The sequence below is a fragment of the Thyridium curvatum genome (genome assembly GCF_004353045.1).
Source record: "Thyridium curvatum strain D216 chromosome Unknown NODE_23_length_467585_cov_82.455940, whole genome shotgun sequence".
Taxonomy (NCBI): domain Eukaryota; kingdom Fungi; phylum Ascomycota; class Sordariomycetes; order Thyridiales; family Thyridiaceae; genus Thyridium; species Thyridium curvatum.
In genome coordinates, this window is record NW_022156778.1 from 401,447 (window position 1) to 419,076 (window position 17,630).

Genomic DNA, 17,630 nt, shown 5'->3' on the forward strand with positions numbered 1-17,630 from the left:
AATCTGCAGACATCGATCCTCTTCTGCTTGCTGAACAATAAGACTGATAACTGTGAGCAGCCAACGCAATACCCGAAATGCCCAAGTATAACATCACCAAGATGAATTTTGAGGAGATTACCCTGCCGGGCCAGGATGTGGAGGCCATGGCGGCTGAGATCCGCCTGTCTGCATTCAACAAATACCCGGTCGAGGTTGACATTCCAGAGCTCAGTTTCGAGGTTCTAATCCCCGATTGCAACTCGAGAGACCCGTACATCATCGTCGCTGACGCGACTACGAGCCAAGTTGCTGTTCGTCCCCGGACCGAGGTTGTCGCCGAGGTGCACGGCGTTATCCGCGAATTGTCTGAGTCCCTTGTCAAGGCGTGTCCCAACTCCGACTCCTCACCGTTGGATCTCCTTCTGAAGCGATACATGAGTGGCGGCGATGCGACTGTCTTCGTTCGCGGCAAACGCGGTACTCAATCAGACACGCCCAACTGGGTCAGCGAAATCCTTTCCAGCGTGACTGTTCCCGTGCCCTTCCCGGGGCGGACCTTTGACAATCTGATCGAAGACTTCTCCCTTACCGATGTGCATTTCACCCTGCCGGACCCGCTCGCCGAGCCGGACGACCCTGACGCAAACCCTAAAGTATCCGGGTCGATTGTCGTTACCGCGGGGCTACCCTCCGAGATGAACTTCGACATTAATGTAACCAACGTCCGGGCCACAGCTGATGTCTTCTACCGGGCCAAGAAGCTGGGCGAACTGAACTTGCGAAAATGGCAGCACGCAAATTCGACCCGAGAAGAAGCCACCGACGATCATCATGCAACGCTCAAGATCCAGTCTCAAATCACCGATGCTCCTCTCAATGTGACGGACGGCGATGTTTTGTCCGACGTCGTGCAAGCACTCCTCTTTGGCGAGAAGAAAGTTCTCCTCGGCGTCCGCGCCCATGTCGATGTCATGGTGAAGACAGTCCTTGGTCAGCTCGTGCTGAAGGATGTGCCTGCGGAGGGAGAGATCCCGGTAAAACGTCCGTACTGAGTTCAGTAGAGTTAGTCACGTTCTGTCGCCTCCCGGGCGGGTATCAGCCCAGTCCGATCTACACGTGAAGCACTGTTTCATATCGAAGACTCTGGTCAAGGGCTAACAGGATTTCCCGTTTGTACAGCGGTCGCACGGGGAGCTCTCGACGAACTGCATCCCGGCATCGAAGATCTGCAGATTCTCGACACGACCGAGAAGTCTATCTCGCTCCAGGCCTCTGTGAACCTTTCCAACCCAACACCATACTCTGCACATATTCCGTCTATCAGCATACATATTGTCAACAACGGGTCTATCCTCGGCGAAGCCATGGCACGAGGGTTGGACGTCTCTGTTGGCAATAATTCCAACTTGGTTGTGCAGGCTAGGTGGGACCCAACGATGAGTGGCGGAGAAGGGGCTCGCGCTGGCCGCACTCTTCTGTCGGAATACCTCTCTGGCTCCAACGCCAGCATTACTCTCAAAATGCATAAGCACAGCATCCCAGGGCAACCGCTCCTTTGCGAGGCTCTGTCGAGATTCAATATCACCGTGAACATTCCCCGGTTGGAACTTCCTGGTGGCGCCGAAGATGACAGACCCCGCTTCATCCGGGACGCAATCTTCCATCTCGTGTCGTCGACAGCAACATTTACACTTGCCTCTCCCCTGCAACAGAATACACTCTATATCGATAGCGTCAACGCGACCGCATTCTACAACCACACAGAGCCGGTTGCAACGATCAACCACGACTTGCCAGTGGCTGTCGTCCCGGGATTGTCACAAACTCCGAAGTTGCCTGTTGACTGGTCACTGGACTCGGTCGGCCGCGAGAAGCTTAGAGAGGCTTTGGGTGGAACTCTCAAGCTCGACGCGAAAGCTGACATCGCTGTTAGACTTGGTCACTGGCAAGAGGTTGTTTGGTACGAAGGTCAGGGTATCAATGCGAGAGTGCGCCTCTGAATTACATTGCACTTATATGGAGGCCCAAAATCCTATCGATTCGGCCATGGGAGCAGGGTGTGAATGCTCAGATGGCTTGGTCTTTCTGCGTCACGAGAATGCCGGGGAGGTTGTTTGCCCTTTTTTCTCTTCTCGTGTCTGCGATAAGAAGGCCTTGCGTCGGTTCTGGAGGACTCGAGCCTACCTTCGTGCGTTGTGGAGTTAGGCATTCGGTTTGGAATTCATTAGACGGTGTTTCTCTTCGGATCTTTGGGTTTGTAGGCTAGATAAAGCAGGCCATGATGGCGGATTGCATGGTTGTCCCTTTTGGGGGTTTGTTATCATAGATACGATAAATAGCGAACAAAGTGTAAATGGATTGGGTGAGGAGTTGTCGAGGCTTCGGCTGTCTCTATTCTGGACTCGACATCTAAAGAATGCACTTCAATCTTCCCAAGGTTCTCTAAGGTACTGCATTTGATTTGGTGCGGGTCAGTGCCCACGGCAAAAACCCACCCTCCAAGAAGCCGGATCAGTCACAACCCTGCAAGGCAAGCTGCAACCCATTGTTGAGTGTGTAAGTGGTACTACTACCAGTATCCGTGACGTCAAATGATGCAGGTAGCCATCAGGCATGGGAGGTAACGCTTGTGCCAGCAGCAAAGTGGCAGCTGTCATACAAACAAACGGCAATGCCGTTTTTCTTCTCTTCCCCTCTGGAACTTTGCCCTTGACCTACTCGTTGATTGTCGGCTTCTTCTTCTTCTTCCTGGTGCAAGTAGTCTACTGATATTTCATGGAGCTGAGATCCCACATGTCCTCATCAGCATACCCGTCGTCCAGACTCCGTATCCTATACCAGTAATCGCCCTCGGTGAAGTATCCAGGTCGAGGAAACCAAGTACTCTCTGATCATCACTCTCGCCGTCGTCGTCGCCCCCTCTGTCCCTGCTCTTCTCGGGCTACTGTTTCTGCGCCTGCTCCTGGTTCTGTCGGATAGATCTGAGGGATTCGGCCGCCACTTGAATGTACGCTGGTGCTGGCGCGCCTTCCGAACTGGTCAATCTCGTCGTGACCTGCCTTGGCATTTGTTTTGACTCGATTCCTTTTTTTTTTTAGGGGCGGAGGGAGAAGAAATCAAGAGATCCCTCCTCTTTCCGTGGGCCCAGACCGGAGTGAAGGAACCTGCTGCCTGCGTGCCTGCTCTATTTATTTATCATCTATCTTTTTTTTTTTTTTTTTGGAGGAGCTACCCCCAGCAGCAGTCGATCAAAATGGCACCATCGTCACCTCAATCACCCAACCCCGAACTCAACCGGGACCCATCACCACCATCCCCCATCTCATCCCTATCTCATGCTTCGGACGAAGACACTGCCATGGCCCCTCGACACTCACATCGGGGTGCTGGACAACGCCCATCAACTCCCAGACGGGAGGCTGACCTGAGCGATGTCTTGACTGTACCCCAGAAAGTCGAGCTCACCACCCTCCTCACTGACATCACCAACTCGATGCAGCAGAATATAGTGCAGGCATTCGAGGCCTCGAATCCTGTTGCTTCAGCCTCCCCCAAGGATGAGCCTGCTTCCAAAGGCCTGTCCTGGAATCTGGCGGGAAACATGCTGCCTACAAGCTTTGACTTCAGTAAACTGAATCTCGGCTTCACCAGTGGTGCAAAGGAGCCCGAACAAGATTCCGGCCAGGCCAGGGCAGCTTCGACGACCAAGTTGGACGACAAAGCTCGAGCCATGCTTGACAAAGAGGAGAAGGAGGCATTGAACACCACCCAAGCTGAGCTCAGAAAGGAGGCACTCGCCTACTTCAAGAAGTGGCAAGCAGCTGTCCTCAAACGCGTTGGCGATATCTCCGTTACCAAGGACAACCAAGGTCAGCAGTCTCGGCCAGGCTCTAGCAAAGGACCAAACCCCAAATTTGCCAACAAGCCCACTTCTGCCACTCCGGCGGCGAAATCTTCTCAGGCTGGAAATCAATCACAGCACACAGGTAAGTCATGCACGTCGACAACCTCCGGGCACAACCAGGAATGAGAGGCTTTATATGCTGATATCCGAGGTAGCCAATTCAATGTCCGTGGAGGAGGCAGATGCAGCGCTGCTCCAGCTATACCCCCCCACTGCGACTACGCTTTGTTCCCTTCCCATGGCCCGACGAACGCTACTCCTCCACTCGCTGCTGCTACTTGTCTTGTCACTCGAGAACTACTCGGCGCTGTCTCGCGTTCTCCTCCTCCGCCTAGCATCCTCTCTTCATGTGCCCTTGCATGTGCTCGCCGAAGACGAGGTCCGTGTTGCCAAGAGCCTCTCCCAGGCTGCTCAGAAACTCTCGGGCGAGGAGGCCACCCAGAAACGGAGTGAGGAGAACAAGAATGCCCGTCGGTGGAAGGTTGGTATAGCCAGTGCTGCTGGTGCTGCTCTCATCGGTGTGACCGGAGGCTTGGCAGCGCCCCTGGTTGCTGCAGGTATTGGGTCTGTACTCGGAGGAATCGGACTGGGAACGACCGCCGCGGCTGGACTGCTTGGAACCATGGCGGAAAGCGGCCTCGTTGTGGGAACGTTGTTCGGCATCTATGGTGCAAGAGGAGCTGGGAAAATGATGGATTCATATGCCAAGGACATTCAGGACTTTGCTTTTCTCCCCTTGCACGGATCATTGAGGTCGGAGTTCCGCGAGGCCAAGGAGGTGCCCCCAGAGGACCGCAGGCTTCGACTGGTCATTGGCATCAGCGGGTGGTTGACCCAGAAGGAAGACATCGTCAACCCCTGGCGAGCTCTGGGCCATGAAAGCGAGGTATACGCTCTCCGGTGGGAACTAGAGGCTCTGATGAAGATGGGTACGTCTCTTGAGACTGTGGTCAAGAGCGCCGCGTGGAGTATTGCAAAGAAGGAGATCATCGCTCGCACTAGTAAGTCATTCAAGACGCATATCAGTGCTCATCGTACTAACGGCTCGCGCAGTCTTCGCTAGTCTGCTACAAGCTCTCTGGCCACTCAGCCTGTTGCGGATCAGCAAGATTGTCGACAATCCCTGGAGTGTGGGAATGGTGCGTGCGGACAAGGCTGGTGTCGTTCTTGCCGATGCCCTGTTGAACAGGGTACAGGGAGAGCGAGGTGTCACGCTCATTGGGTACAGTCTGGGCGCGCGCGTCATCTATACGTGCCTTATGAGCCTGGCTGAGCGAAGGGCCTTTGGAATCGTCGAAAATGTTGTCCTGATGGGCACGCCAGCGCCGTCTGATGGCCGGGTCTGGACGGCTCTGCGAAGTGTTGTTGCAGGACGAGTTGTCAATGTCTTCTCTGAGAACGATTATATATTGGCGTTTCTGTACCGCACGAGCAGCATCCAGTTTGGGGTAGCTGGCCTGCAGCGTATTGAGGGCACCTCGGGAGTTGAGAACGTCAATGCCACCGAGCTTGTCAGCGGTCATCTGCGTTATCAATATCTAGTCGGCACAATCCTCAGGAATCTCGGCTGGGAGGACATCGATCTGAGACAGGTGGCCCAGGACGAAGAGACTCTGACCCTCGTCGAGGAGAAGCTCGAACAAGATAGACGCAAGCGAGAGGGCCAGGACGAGGAGGACGAGGCCGCTCAGATGGAGAAGGAGGTCAAGGAGAAGAATGAGCAACAGCGATTGCGGGCCTAGGCTGGTCTGGTCGCTTCTGACCAAGCTGAGGCCTGCGACTTCAATACGACAAACGTACATATTGAGCATTGTCAGACGATGTCACGATTGCATTATGATTAGATCCAGTACCCAACGGGTGAGATGAATAAAAATACAGATCCTGCAGACGTTCAACTGAACCGAATAGTCGAGAAAAGAGCATGCAGAGAACCACTCACATAGGCCGCGGGTCGACACAGTGCCTATCAATCTCTCAACATTCACTTAAAGCTGGGGTATCAATCTTTGATGTTACAAATTCATCAGTTCCTTCCACTCCTGACCACGAAGTACTTCCCACTCGATTGCGACGCCAGCTCCAGCGCGTTCCAGTCTTCGGCATCGGAAGCCTCTGGCCGCGATCTTCGCCGCCGCGGCCGTTTGCTGTGGCCGAAGAATTCCTCCTGACCCAAAGCATGCTCGAGCTGAGCGGTGCCGACGGTTTGCTCCAACATGGCGGCGCGCGTTTCGTCCCGAATAGACCTTAGCGGCACAATATTCGCCGTATCGACGCGTTGCACATCGCGAACAAAAAGCAATTGCGACTGCAGAGTACTGATCATCTTGGTCTCCTCTGTGCTGTCCCTGGGTAAGGGTAGGGCAGAAAGCCGGAGAAGGTGGTGGAGTTGAGCTGGGCTCACAGTAGTGTCTCCGGGTGGAGTGGGATCTGAGGAGGCGGGAAGAAGAGACCGAAGGGACCAGGATGGCTTGGCAAGAATCATAGACGAATCCGGAGCTTCGCTGCTGTATGAGGCCGATGAGGCCGAGAAGCGGCGGGTGAGCAGCATTCGTGTGTATGACGAACCCCCGGACCCCTTGATGGACAACCGGCTGGACTTGACCGTGACGAAGGAAGAGCTGCGAGGCAGTGGCACCATGATGGATGGGGATGCCGCAAACGGGGGCGTGAAAGAGAATGTATATGAGTGTCCTCCAGCGAGCGGCTGAAATGCCGTGTCCGGCTGGGCTGCGCTATATGCGGATCGGGTTGAGTGAGATTGATTGTCTCGTCAAAGACAAAGCCCGAAGGCCTGATTGACTTTGCAGCAACGACAGGCCCACTGGATGAGCCGTGGTTCTGGCAAGCCCTGCGAATAAGGTATGTACAGAAAAGAACAATGCCGAGTGTACCTAAGCTTGTTCCTCTTGGGACATACTCTTGCGTGAGGGTTTGGAGAGTCGACTGTATCAAATGTAGACCACGGGATTGCTGCAGTGGCAACTAGTCTACTTGTACGGTACCTACCTCATGTTACTCGCTGAGCTCCAAGGCTTCAACGACTCCTGGGCTCCACCCGCGCACCCTACGTCGTCACCCCGCCCGCTTCCAACTCCACAGCGCCGAAGGTATGCTGTTTCATATGACCACTGTCAAGCACCACTGTCAAAGTGTCTTTCCATATCTCCAGTTCACACCTGCACCCATCGCCCGCCGGAGAACCCGATACACATCATCTCAGAACTGGTCTTTTTGATACCCTGCAAGGCGCTCCTTGCCAGAAGCTTCACCGCATTAACCTCCGAGCGACCGAGTACACACCTCGACCATGTCGCAAGACCCCCGCGCCCTCCTCCAGCAGGTAAGCGACGACACATCCATCGCCCATCCCTGCCCACGATGCGCTGCTCCGTGCAGCTGCTGACTATATCATCACCTAGGCGAACAAGGCCCTCTCGGGCGCCTCTGGAGGTTTCAGTTTGTTTGGAGGCCGCGAGGAGAAGTATCAGAATGCCGCCGATCTCTTCAGCCAAGCTGCCAACGCATTCAAGATGCAACAGAGCCGTGAGTGTGCCCACCGCACTTCCGGACTGGCTACATACACTGACACAACCCCGTCTCTAGACCAAGAGGCCGGTCAAGCATTCGAAAAGGCAGCCCAGATCCAGCTGAACAACCTCAAGGAACCAGATGATGCCGCCAACACCTACGTCGACGCATTCAAGGCCTACAGGAAGATCAGTCCCGAAGATGCCGTGAGATGCCTCGACTTTTCCATCAACCACTACTGCTCAAGAGGCAATTTCCGAAGAGCAGCGTCGCACAAGGAGACCCTGGGCGAGGTGTACGAGGTTGAGTTGGGGGACCAGAAACACGCAATGGAGAGCTACGAGAATGCCGCTACATGGTACGAGGGCGACGGCGCCGCTGCGTAAGTACAGTGCATACACACCTCCTGGCGGCGACGTGGCGCCGTGCATATGGCCTGTATTGACTGTGCCTCTGGCAGGCTCGCAAACAAGCTTTGGCTGAAGGTGGCTGATATTGCAGCCCTGGACGGCGACTACTACAAGGCGATCGAGAACTACGAAAAGGTCGCGCAGCAGTCAATCAACAACAACCTCATGAGGTACTCGGTCAAGGAATACTTCCTCAAGGCCGGCATATGCCACCTGGCAACGGGTGACATGGTGTCTGTCCATCGCGCACTGGACAAGTACAGGGATATGGAGCCTGGATTTGCCAGCCAGCGGGAGCACCAGCTATTGGTAGATATGATGGAAGCCATCGAGGCCGGCGACCAAGATAGGTACACGGACAAGCTATTTGCGTACGACCAGATGAGCAAGTTGGACAAGTGGAAGACGGCCATTCTGCTGAGGATTAAGGGACAGATTGAGGAGGCCGACAATGAATTTTCTTAAGCGGGTGTGATCATGCTGTTCCATAGATAGAAGGAGCCTGACCTCGGACGGGGCTGATCAAAGCCAAATGCTTTCTGCCTTGATTTCGACGTGACGTGGCGTTTTGGGGATTCAGGGTGTAATACAGAGAGGACAGGGTCAAACAAAGAGCGCCCGCAGAACTGTTCGAGGCAAGCCTGGAAACTCGGCGACGCAAACTTTGGTTCATCTACGTGAATCGCCATGTCCGTGAATGACCAGAGTCTCACCCTCCCTGCTGTAGCTTTCTTCTTTTCCCCAGGAACGATCAGTGTCTAGATCTCCATGACGAATTGAGCACCATTCCATTGGACGGAGTAGGCACCTAACGTAGAGGTAGTGGAGAACCTGAAGACTGTTGAAGCTTGCGCTACCAGACCAGACCCCTTCCTTATCTGGTGGGGGTTTATCAACCGATAAGAAATCTTTCCCAAAATTTTTGATTGATACCGCCACGATGGGCCTTGGGCTTGAAATGCCAACCGACAAGTCTCATCTACACAATCTTCTTGTGCTGACTGGACCAGGCTGTTGTGTTCGCAATGGCAGCATCAGTCCTGAACGAGAAGTTGGACAAGATCCGGTCCCCCAATCTTCAAAGCCAGCAACAGGTAAGCTTTTATTTCTTTCTCGCGCATGGACGCCGTGGCGTACATCTTGGTGTCCCATGTTCTGACTGCCCGCCCGGCCTTGGGTTTTGACGCAGACCGCCGTTGTGCTTCGCGCCGTCGAGGCCACGCTGAAAGAACAGAACACCGAGCCCACGCCAACCGGCTACTTTGCAGCTCTTCTTGCGTTGCTCGCGCAGTCTGCGTCTAGTAGTAACGTCGACAATGGCATCTCCACCTCTGTTGTCTACCTCCTCGACCTAGTCACTCCTTTCGCTCCCCAACCACTGCTCCGAGCAAAATTCACCCAAATTCTCACCTTGTTAGCCCCCGTGCTGCTACAACGTGACGCCGACGCTCCCCTCTTGAGACCGACTATCGGATGTCTGGAATCACTTCTCATCGCCCAGGACTCGGCAGCATGGGAGCTCTCGGCCGCTCAGATCGGGCCTCGAAGGGCTGTAGCGGGACTGCTTACCCTGGCATTGGATCCACGCCCCAAGGTACGGAAGCGTGCTCTGGAAGCTCTGCGAAAGGTGTTGCGGAACCCGCCTCCAAGCCCCTCGCTGGATCACCCTGCCGCTGGCATGTGTGCCGAAACGGCCATGTCGAGCCTCACAGCTCTGGCAGAGGCTGCCGCGCGGGCCAAGAAGGAAAAGAAAGGATCCGAGGCGGCTCACGATCCTAATCTCATTCATGCGCTGCAACTTGTCAAGTCCATTGCCTCGGCCAGCGGAGGCTGGCCAAGCCGGAAGATCGAGTCCCTGTGCGAACTCCTTCTCAGCATTGCTCGGAGTGGGAGTGAACACCTTACGATGTCGGTCTTCGACATATTTGAGATGATCTTTGAGGGAATGGCTGCTGATGAAGTCGCGTCCTCAAAATTGCCTCGTCTTCTCGAGATCATCACCGAGTTGCGGCCGGCGAAGAATGATACCCAGCTGCTTCCTCCATGGATCGCCATTCTTTCGAGAGGCTACGACGTCTCCGGACAAGTCGAGCCCGATGAGACCTTCCAGAAACTGCCAGAGCTGTTCCAAATGGTGTCGGGCTTTCTTGAGTCACCTTCTCACAACATCCGCATCTCAGCGTCCGAATGTCTGATATCCTTCCTCGCAAACTGTGTACCACCACAAGTCGTACTCGAGCCGTCTGTCTTTGACGAGAAGATACTGGAAAAGTTAGTTGGCATGGCCGAGAATCTACTGAGTGTTGCATACCAAGCCGCTTGGCTCGAAGTACTCAATGTTCTCGGAGCCATGTTCGATTCCCTACGGTGGCGCGCGTACCCTTACCTCCGTCCTGTCACAAAGATAGTCGGGGAGATGCGAGGTAGCGATGCGCTTGCTAGCAAGAAGGAAGCTGACGAAGTCCTCGGAAAGGCTATCAGGGCCATGGGCCCCTCTGCCGTCCTCGACGTTCTCCCGTTGAATCTGGCCCGTCCCGCCAGAGGCGAACCTGGCCGGGCGTGGCTATTGCCTCTGCTCCGCGACTACACCGCCAACACCAACTTGGCTCACTTCAAGTCTGAATTCGTGCCGCTGAGCGAGCTGATGTTTCAGAAAGTCCTTGACCATGGCGACAGCGCAAGGACCATGGAGATCAAGATATACGAAACCGTGGTGCATCAAGTCTGGTCCATCTTCCCTGGTTATTGTGATCTCCCATTGGATCTCACAGCATCGTTCGACCAAGAATTCGCTGAGCTGCTAGCCAACCTGCTTTATCAGCAAGTCGACCTGCGACTGGATATCTGCCGAGGTTTGAAGTCTCTCGTCGAGTCAAACAAAGCCATAGCATCCATTGAGGAGGAAGAGGATGACCTCCTTCTACAAAGCCGCGTAACGAAGATTACAGCTCAGGGCAACCTGGACTATCTCGGCCAGTTTGCTGGCAATTTCCTGGCAGTTCTTTTCAACGTGTATGGCCAAACTCTCGCACACTCCCGGGGTCCTATCTTGCAGACCATCAACGCCTTTTTGGCCATTACGCCAAAGGCAGAGCTGATGGAGACGTTTGACCGCGTCTGCAAGATGCTCTCGGACGCGATGCAGGACAGTGCGAAGCAGGATGCGGCGCAAAAAAAAGAGGCCCAGAAATCGGTGGATCAGATGCCTTCGACACTGCATACCCTGATGGACCTGGTCATCACCATGTCAGTCCACCTTCCTAGGGAAAGCTTTGCCGCTCTGTTCGAAATCGCTGCCTTGGTTATCGGCACCGACGATGATCCACAGTTGCAGAAGAAGGCCTACAAGTTGATCCCGCGCCTTGCCGAATCACCAATTGGCAAGGTGGCGCTGGAGGAAAGGAATGCGGAACTCCAAGGCCTGCTGCTTTCCAGTGCTGACAAGGTGTCTGCTCCGGCGCGGAGGGAACGTCTCGGGGCGATCGCGGCGCTCCTTCCCTTCATCCCCAACACTTCGCTACACTTCATTCCGTCTATCCTTTCCGAGGTTGTTATCTGCTGTAAAGAGCACAATGAGCGTGCGCGTACAACAGCCTTCGATCTGCTCGTCCTGATGGGGAAGAAACTGGCTTCGGCTGGAGAGGGCGCTGTGATCGATAACAGCAAGATCCCCAACATGCCGGCAGACGCACCCGCTGTAGCAGCCACTGTTGAGGAATACTTCACTATGGTCAGCGCTGGTCTGGCTGGCAGCACGCCTCATATGATCTCTGCTTCCATCACAGCCATCACTCGTATCCTATATGAGTTCCGCGAAGAGCTCAGTATCCAGACTCTTTCGGACCTCGTTCAGACTATGGATCTCTTCCTTACGTCCAACAACAGGGAGATTGTGCGGAGCGTCCTAGGCTTCGTTAAGGTCTGCACCATTAGCCTCCCGACGGACATGATGCAGCCCCGCTTGGCGACGTTGGTCCCGAACCTCATGATTTGGAGTCACGAACACAAGGGGCATTTCAGGGCCAAGGTCAAGCATATCCTTGAGCGTATGGTACGACGCTTCGGGTTTGAGACCGTCAACAGGTATTGTCCTGAAGTCGACCGCAAGTTGATCAGCAACATTCGCAAAACCAAGGAACGTTCCAAGAGGCGCAAGGATGAAGCCAAGGAGAATGGTGCTGAGGATGATGAGGATGACGAAAATGTCAAGGGCAAACGCGTCGGCCGCTTCGAGAGTGAGTACGATCAGGCCTTGTACAGCAGTGACGAATCGGATGGATCGGAGGACTCTGATGAGGAGATGCTGGGTCAATCAAAGAGACGCGGCAACAAGGGCGGCAGCACTTACATTGTGGAGGACGAAGATGAGCCCCTGGATCTGCTTGATCGTAAGGCTTTGGCGCACATCTCGTCCACAAAGCCTGTCAAGATGCGCAGACCGGGCAAGACGAAGGCAAAGACAGACCTGGACGGGAAGCTTATCCTAGGCCAGAACAGTGACGAAGAAGGCGCCATGGATGTGGACACTCCTCATGACGGCGAGGAGTCCGGCGTCGGGGCCTATGTCGCCGCTCTGAAGGGCAAGGACGCGCCCAAGAAGGGTTTCCGCGGCAAGATCAAGTGGTCGAACAAGAGATCGGCAGACGACGAGGATGATGAGGCTATGGATGACGAGGATGCGTCCACGCTCAAGGCCCGCCTGGACAAGTCCAGCCGGGGGAAGCACGGGGCATCCGGCCAAGCCCGGGGTCGCAGAGATTCCCGAGGAAGAGGTGGTAAGGGCGGTATCGCTGCCGGCAGGCGAGGTCTAGGTGAGGACAAGAGACACGGTCCGTCGATGGGAGGTAGCCGGATTGGGAAAGCGAGTCCCAGGGGAAGGAGGAGGTAGACGTGTGTTCATACTCTTGTGCTGAGCTCGAAACCCGGAGCCTGTTATACTGGTAAAAGTTTGTTTCCTAAATGATACCGAAAAGCGGCGTTTTCTGTCCAGACGTCGAGCTCGCTGATGCACAGTGACATATAATCAATCAGGCTGGGCACATTGCCAGCTCACCTCTACGGCTGACCAAAACCAGTATTATGCAGATGCTTGTATTATATATATGATCAGGCTGACCATCGGACCAACAGTGTAAACAGAGACGATATCCATGAAGACAAGAAGTAACATGCTGAGAGTAAGACCGCCTAGAAAAAGAGAGAGAGGAAACCCTGACCAGACCAAACTCCGGCGAAGTCCATTGCCCTTGCCATATGAGAGGAAGTAAACCAGCGACACCCCGCAAGACGCGTGAAGAGGGGGGCCGCGAGAAGCCAAGACGACGGTCTACCTAAACTTGCTGAAAATGACGGCGAAAATAAGCAGAACGAGGACAGTGATGATGGCGATAGTGATCACCCGATTCGTAGCCATCCTAACAGTTGACGTGGGTTGTCAGCAAGCAGACAGGCCATGCGGTGATTGCAGGAGGGGAGGGCAGGGTTCACAGTACCTACGGGCCATACCCCTGAGGCTCTTGAGACTCCGGTCGACGTAGCCCTCGCTTTCGAGGAGGACGTTGGAGGTATGCTGGATGACGTTGCGCTGGCGGTTGAGGTCGGCGAGGGTGCTGGCACCGATGGCCTCGGTCTCGTTGGCGAGGGCCTGGCTGTTCTTGAGGCGCTGGGTGCTGCGCTCGAGGCGGTCGGTGCCGGCGAGCAGCTGGTTACGCTGCTCGAGCTGAACATCCGAGGGGTTGTCGGTGTAGCGGCTGCCAAACAGGGCAGAGCGGTCGTCGGCGAGGGTGCGCAGGCGACGCTCGGCAGCGTCGACGTCGGTCGTGAAGTTGCGGATGCGCTGGTTGACCTTTGCGCGGGCCGACGAAGGGATGTTTTGTTTCTCGAGGTTCATCTGGCCAAGCTGTGGGGAGAGAGTGTGTGCATGTTAGCATGTGCCTCAGGACTTTCCCGTCGTCCTATCTGGTCTTCGGTCTTGTCCCCGGCGGGGGAGAGAGGCTTACCAATTCCTTGGCCTCTTCGAGAGCGCGCTCGGCAGAGCTGAGTGCGGCTTTTCGAGGCTCGCCGGAGAGCTCGGGGATCTGGTCGAGCTTCTGGTTGAAGTCGGCCTGGACAAGCTGCAGCTCGGCGATGTAGCTGCTCAGCAACTCGGTGCCGGCATCGGTGTCGAGCGGGTTGGCCATGGCGGAGAGATCGGCCCAACGAGTGAATGGCAGCGCGGGTCCTTGTCGGGGTTGGAGTCGAGTCGGCGGAAGACGAAGGGAAGCAGAAGATTGCAGGTGCTGCTGTGCAGGCAGTCCGATTCAATATGCGAGTTCGAAGGCGGGCGGCGGATAGGATGAGCGACTGGAAGACAGACCCTGGGAGTCGTTGGTGCATTCAGCGACGACTTACGTAGCGGGTGCCATCACTGGTTGCTGATGTACCTAGGTACCTAGGTACCTACCTAACCTTGGCACTCACGGATGGTGTGGCACATGCGCAGTGTCTGGCTGCTGCAATACTCTCAACAAAAGTACCTGGCTACGGTGGACTATCGGCTCGAATTGACTCCTTTTGGTGGTGCATTTCAGAGGTTCCACTTGGATCAACCTGCAGTATTTCAGGTACCAAGATACCCAAGTACCTTGTGTCCAAGTACTCACCAGGAAAGTGAGACGGTGGCCCCACCCACCGTGCTCGATAAATAGTCCAGCCTGGCATTTTCCATTTTTTTGTCTTTCTCCTTCTTCTCCATGAAAGTTGTTATCCCCCGGATTTGCAGAATAAAGGCTCAGTGCTCCCTTTTCTTTCCAATGGACAATGAGTTGTATTAGCCGGGCAGAGAGATTTTCGGTGCTTTAAAGAATTGGATACTAGCGGTTGCTCTCGTGGGCAGCGCCAGCTCTGAGTATACGGTCCCGTTGAGCCTCGACAGATTTTAATTTCTGCGCTTTGTCTGTCCTTGACAGTGTGACTTGTATGACTCTCCCTCTTTGTCTCCTCCAGGACCAAGACTGGGAAGACGTAGCCTCCAGCATGGTCCAAATCTGATGATCCATCAGTAGACAGAGATGAACCGCTTGGGCTCAGATTGCAGCAACTGGACCACTAGTCCCTCCAGATCGACCCGCAGTAATCGCATCCCCTTCCCCCCCTCTGTCAATAGACTACGTCTTCGATCTTGACACACGGCTGTTTCACCCACCCCGGGCCTTCCCAGGCTCCAAGCGGCTCAAGCACGAGGTGCATGTGTGCTCGCGTCAGCTAGCTTGTTGAATAAACATTCGTGATTGCCTCTTCGCCGCCATCCTTTCTATTAAACACGCCTTACCCGCAATTCAATCTTCCCCTCTGATAGCCTGGTATCCTCGTGGTGAACAGGATCCGTCTTGGCAATTCGACAACTTCGCCGCCGAGGGACCCCCGTGCGCAGTCAGTCGGCCATGGCTGCTCATTCGATGTGAGTATTCGTGATGTTCCGAATATGCATTGTATCCGTCGCGGGGTGCTAGACTGGTTGGTACACATGCCATACCGACCCAACCTCTGCTCTCTCCCTCTTCAAGTAGGCGGTCATATGCATCTGAGGAGAGATACTGAACTGAGAGCAGCAAGAAGAAGAGAGTCGCTGTTGTCGGCAGTGGATCAGCTGGCATCGCGGCGCTCTGGGCACTGGGTCAAACGCCTCACGATGTCTACTTGTACGAGGCCGCAGATCGGCTCGGCGGCCATACTAATACCGTCGAGTGGAAGCACAACGGCCAAACCACCAATGTTGACACCGGCTTCATCGTGCTCAACACGGCCACCTATCGTCAGTCCTCCCATGTTACACCGGGGTGAACCCCATGCTTTGCTTCTCTGACACTGTCCAGCGAACTTTATCAACTTCCTCAGACAAGTTCACGTGGACACAGTACCGACCGAGATGACCTTTGGCGTCTCGAGGGACCACGGACTATTCGAATGGTCGGGCACCAGTCTTGATGCTGTCTTCTGTCAAAGAAGGAACTTGCTTTCGCCCCGGCTATGGCGGATGATATTCGACATCATTCGCTTCAACCAGTTCGCCCTGGACCTGATCCGTGATGATGCGGCCTCCAAGACCAAATCCGACATGACCATCGGCGAGTATCTGGAACGTCAAGGTTATTCAGACGCTTTCCGTGACGACTACCTGATTCCCATGACCGCGGCAGTCTGGAGCACTAGCCCCGACAAATGCTCGCTCGAATTCCCAGCCGTGACGCTGGTACGGTTCATGTGAGTTGAGCGACCGAGTGCTTGGTCTGTTGTCCCTCCTTCTGAACTGTCTCATTGACCCCCTCTTGCTCAAGGTGGAACCATCACCTGTTGTCCACAGTTGCCAAACGTCCAGACTGGCTCACCATCCCAGTTGGCTCCAAAGCGTACATCGACGCAGTAATGAGTCGATTCCCCAAGGAAAACGTGTTCCTAAATACTGCAGTCTTATCTGTGTCGAGTAGAGAAGATGGGAAAGTCATACTGCGGTTTGCTGGCGGCGTCCATGAGACCTTTGATCATGTCATCCTTGCGACGCATGGCGACCAGGCTTACTCCATCATCAACGCCGATGCAAGCGAGGAGGAGCACGCCATCATGTCCGCGTTCCAGACCTCGGAAAACACGGCAGTCCTGCACTCGGACCTCTCACTCATGCCTGCATCGCGGAAAGCGTGGTCCAGCTGGAATTACCTGACACTCTCGTCTCCCGAGAGCTCAAGTGGCAGGATAGACCAGGTCTCGCTGACGTACAATATGAACATTCTCCAGCATATTGACAGCAAAACATTCGGCGACGTGCTGGTGACGCTCAACCCGCTCCAAGAACCAGACCCGAACAAGGTTCAGGGACGCTATTCCTACGCTCACCCGTTGTACAACAGTGCAGCAATCAGGGCGCAACAGCGTCTTCCACGGATACAGAACAAGAGAGGCATCAGCTACGCGGGTGCCTGGACCAAATACGGGTTTCACGAGGACGGGTTTACCAGCGGCCTGTATGTCGCTCAAGAGCACCTCGGGGCTGTCCTGCCTTTTCAATTCGTCGATTCTACGTTTAGCAGGGGACGGGAGCCCAAAATAGGCCTCGCAGACTTGGTCTTGAGAGCTGCCGTTGTGGTGATACAAGTGTGTCTCATCAATGTTCTCGACTGGACCTGGGGCAAGATCACGCACATGAGGCCCGCTCGAGTTGGATGCACTATCGACAGGCTCCAAGGCAGGGATCAGAAACAGATGTAATGGCGCATTGATAGAGCCACCTCATTTCTCAATTGTCTTGCCACCCGTGACGGGCGGAGTGCTCGTGTTGATCCCACTCGCGCCTCTAGGCGCCAGGGGGAGGTACCATGACGCTTGAAGACCCAGTCATTCTTCCGGTTTTAGAGTTTCTAGAAGTTCCTCATATACATGATCAAAGCACAGATGGCTGGGCAGCTTGGGATCTCTGACGGCTGATGTTGACTCGCGATTTCAATTGCATGCTTACGTGCCATCAGTCGGAATTCGGCTGACAGGGCTCGAGTTTCGAGCGTCTCCCAAGGAAGGGATTATCTGAGATCAAATGCTGACAAGAGCTATTGCATGACGGTGAGAGAAAGCCAGTGGTCAGTGGGCACAGGGGCGTAGAATTGATCTGGTCTTTTCATGCTTTGTTGATCAGATAATGAGTCTGATATGTTCCAAGGTAAGGCGAGGGTAGTACGTACCTTACTCCAAGCGACAATTTAGGGGAGAAAAGACTAGATCAATTCTACCAGGCAATAAGGATGCACGGGCTAGTGAGATAACCAGCGATAAGA

The 17,630-nt window shown here is 54.7% G+C and overlaps 7 protein-coding genes across 7 annotated transcripts; 5 read left to right on the forward strand and 2 right to left on the reverse strand.

The window, feature by feature from the left end:
- Positions 1–77: 77 nt before the first annotated feature.
- On the forward strand, positions 78–1,982 carry E0L32_004771 (uncharacterized protein; the record flags this gene model as incomplete). The annotated part of the gene is made up of 2 exons (XM_031139218.1): positions 78–1,023; positions 1,162–1,982. The coding sequence occupies 2 exons, from the start codon at positions 78–80 to the stop codon at positions 1,980–1,982; spliced, it is 1,767 nt and encodes a 588-aa protein (XP_030996924.1).
- Positions 1,983–3,235: 1,253 nt separating this feature from the next.
- E0L32_004772 (uncharacterized protein) lies at positions 3,236–5,628 on the forward strand (the record flags this gene model as incomplete). Its single annotated transcript, XM_031139219.1, has 3 exons — positions 3,236–3,968; positions 4,042–4,887; positions 4,940–5,628. The coding sequence occupies 3 exons, from the start codon at positions 3,236–3,238 to the stop codon at positions 5,626–5,628; spliced, it is 2,268 nt and encodes a 755-aa protein (XP_030996925.1).
- A 284-nt stretch (positions 5,629–5,912) lies between these two features.
- E0L32_004773 (uncharacterized protein) lies at positions 5,913–6,527 on the reverse strand (the record flags this gene model as incomplete). The annotated part of the gene is made up of 1 exon (XM_031139220.1): positions 5,913–6,527. One exon carries the CDS (start codon positions 6,525–6,527, stop codon positions 5,913–5,915), a length of 615 nt encoding a protein of 204 aa, XP_030996926.1.
- Positions 6,528–7,196: 669 nt separating this feature from the next.
- E0L32_004774 (uncharacterized protein) lies at positions 7,197–8,292 on the forward strand (the record flags this gene model as incomplete). The annotated part of the gene is made up of 4 exons (XM_031139221.1): positions 7,197–7,229; positions 7,309–7,432; positions 7,493–7,799; positions 7,878–8,292. The coding sequence occupies 4 exons, from the start codon at positions 7,197–7,199 to the stop codon at positions 8,290–8,292; spliced, it is 879 nt and encodes a 292-aa protein (XP_030996927.1).
- A 560-nt stretch (positions 8,293–8,852) lies between these two features.
- E0L32_004775 (uncharacterized protein) lies at positions 8,853–12,715 on the forward strand (the record flags this gene model as incomplete). The annotated part of the gene is made up of 2 exons (XM_031139222.1): positions 8,853–8,921; positions 9,017–12,715. 2 exons carry the CDS (start codon positions 8,853–8,855, stop codon positions 12,713–12,715), a joined length of 3,768 nt encoding a protein of 1,255 aa, XP_030996928.1.
- Positions 12,716–13,153: 438 nt separating this feature from the next.
- E0L32_004776 (uncharacterized protein) lies at positions 13,154–14,006 on the reverse strand (the record flags this gene model as incomplete). Its single annotated transcript, XM_031139223.1, has 3 exons — positions 13,154–13,241; positions 13,320–13,726; positions 13,827–14,006. The coding sequence occupies 3 exons, from the start codon at positions 14,004–14,006 to the stop codon at positions 13,154–13,156; spliced, it is 675 nt and encodes a 224-aa protein (XP_030996929.1).
- Positions 14,007–15,248: 1,242 nt separating this feature from the next.
- E0L32_004777 (uncharacterized protein) lies at positions 15,249–17,070 on the forward strand (the record flags this gene model as incomplete). Its single annotated transcript, XM_031139225.1, has 4 exons — positions 15,249–15,265; positions 15,417–15,619; positions 15,681–16,068; positions 16,143–17,070. The coding sequence occupies 4 exons, from the start codon at positions 15,249–15,251 to the stop codon at positions 17,068–17,070; spliced, it is 1,536 nt and encodes a 511-aa protein (XP_030996930.1).
- Positions 17,071–17,630: the final 560 nt, after the last annotated feature.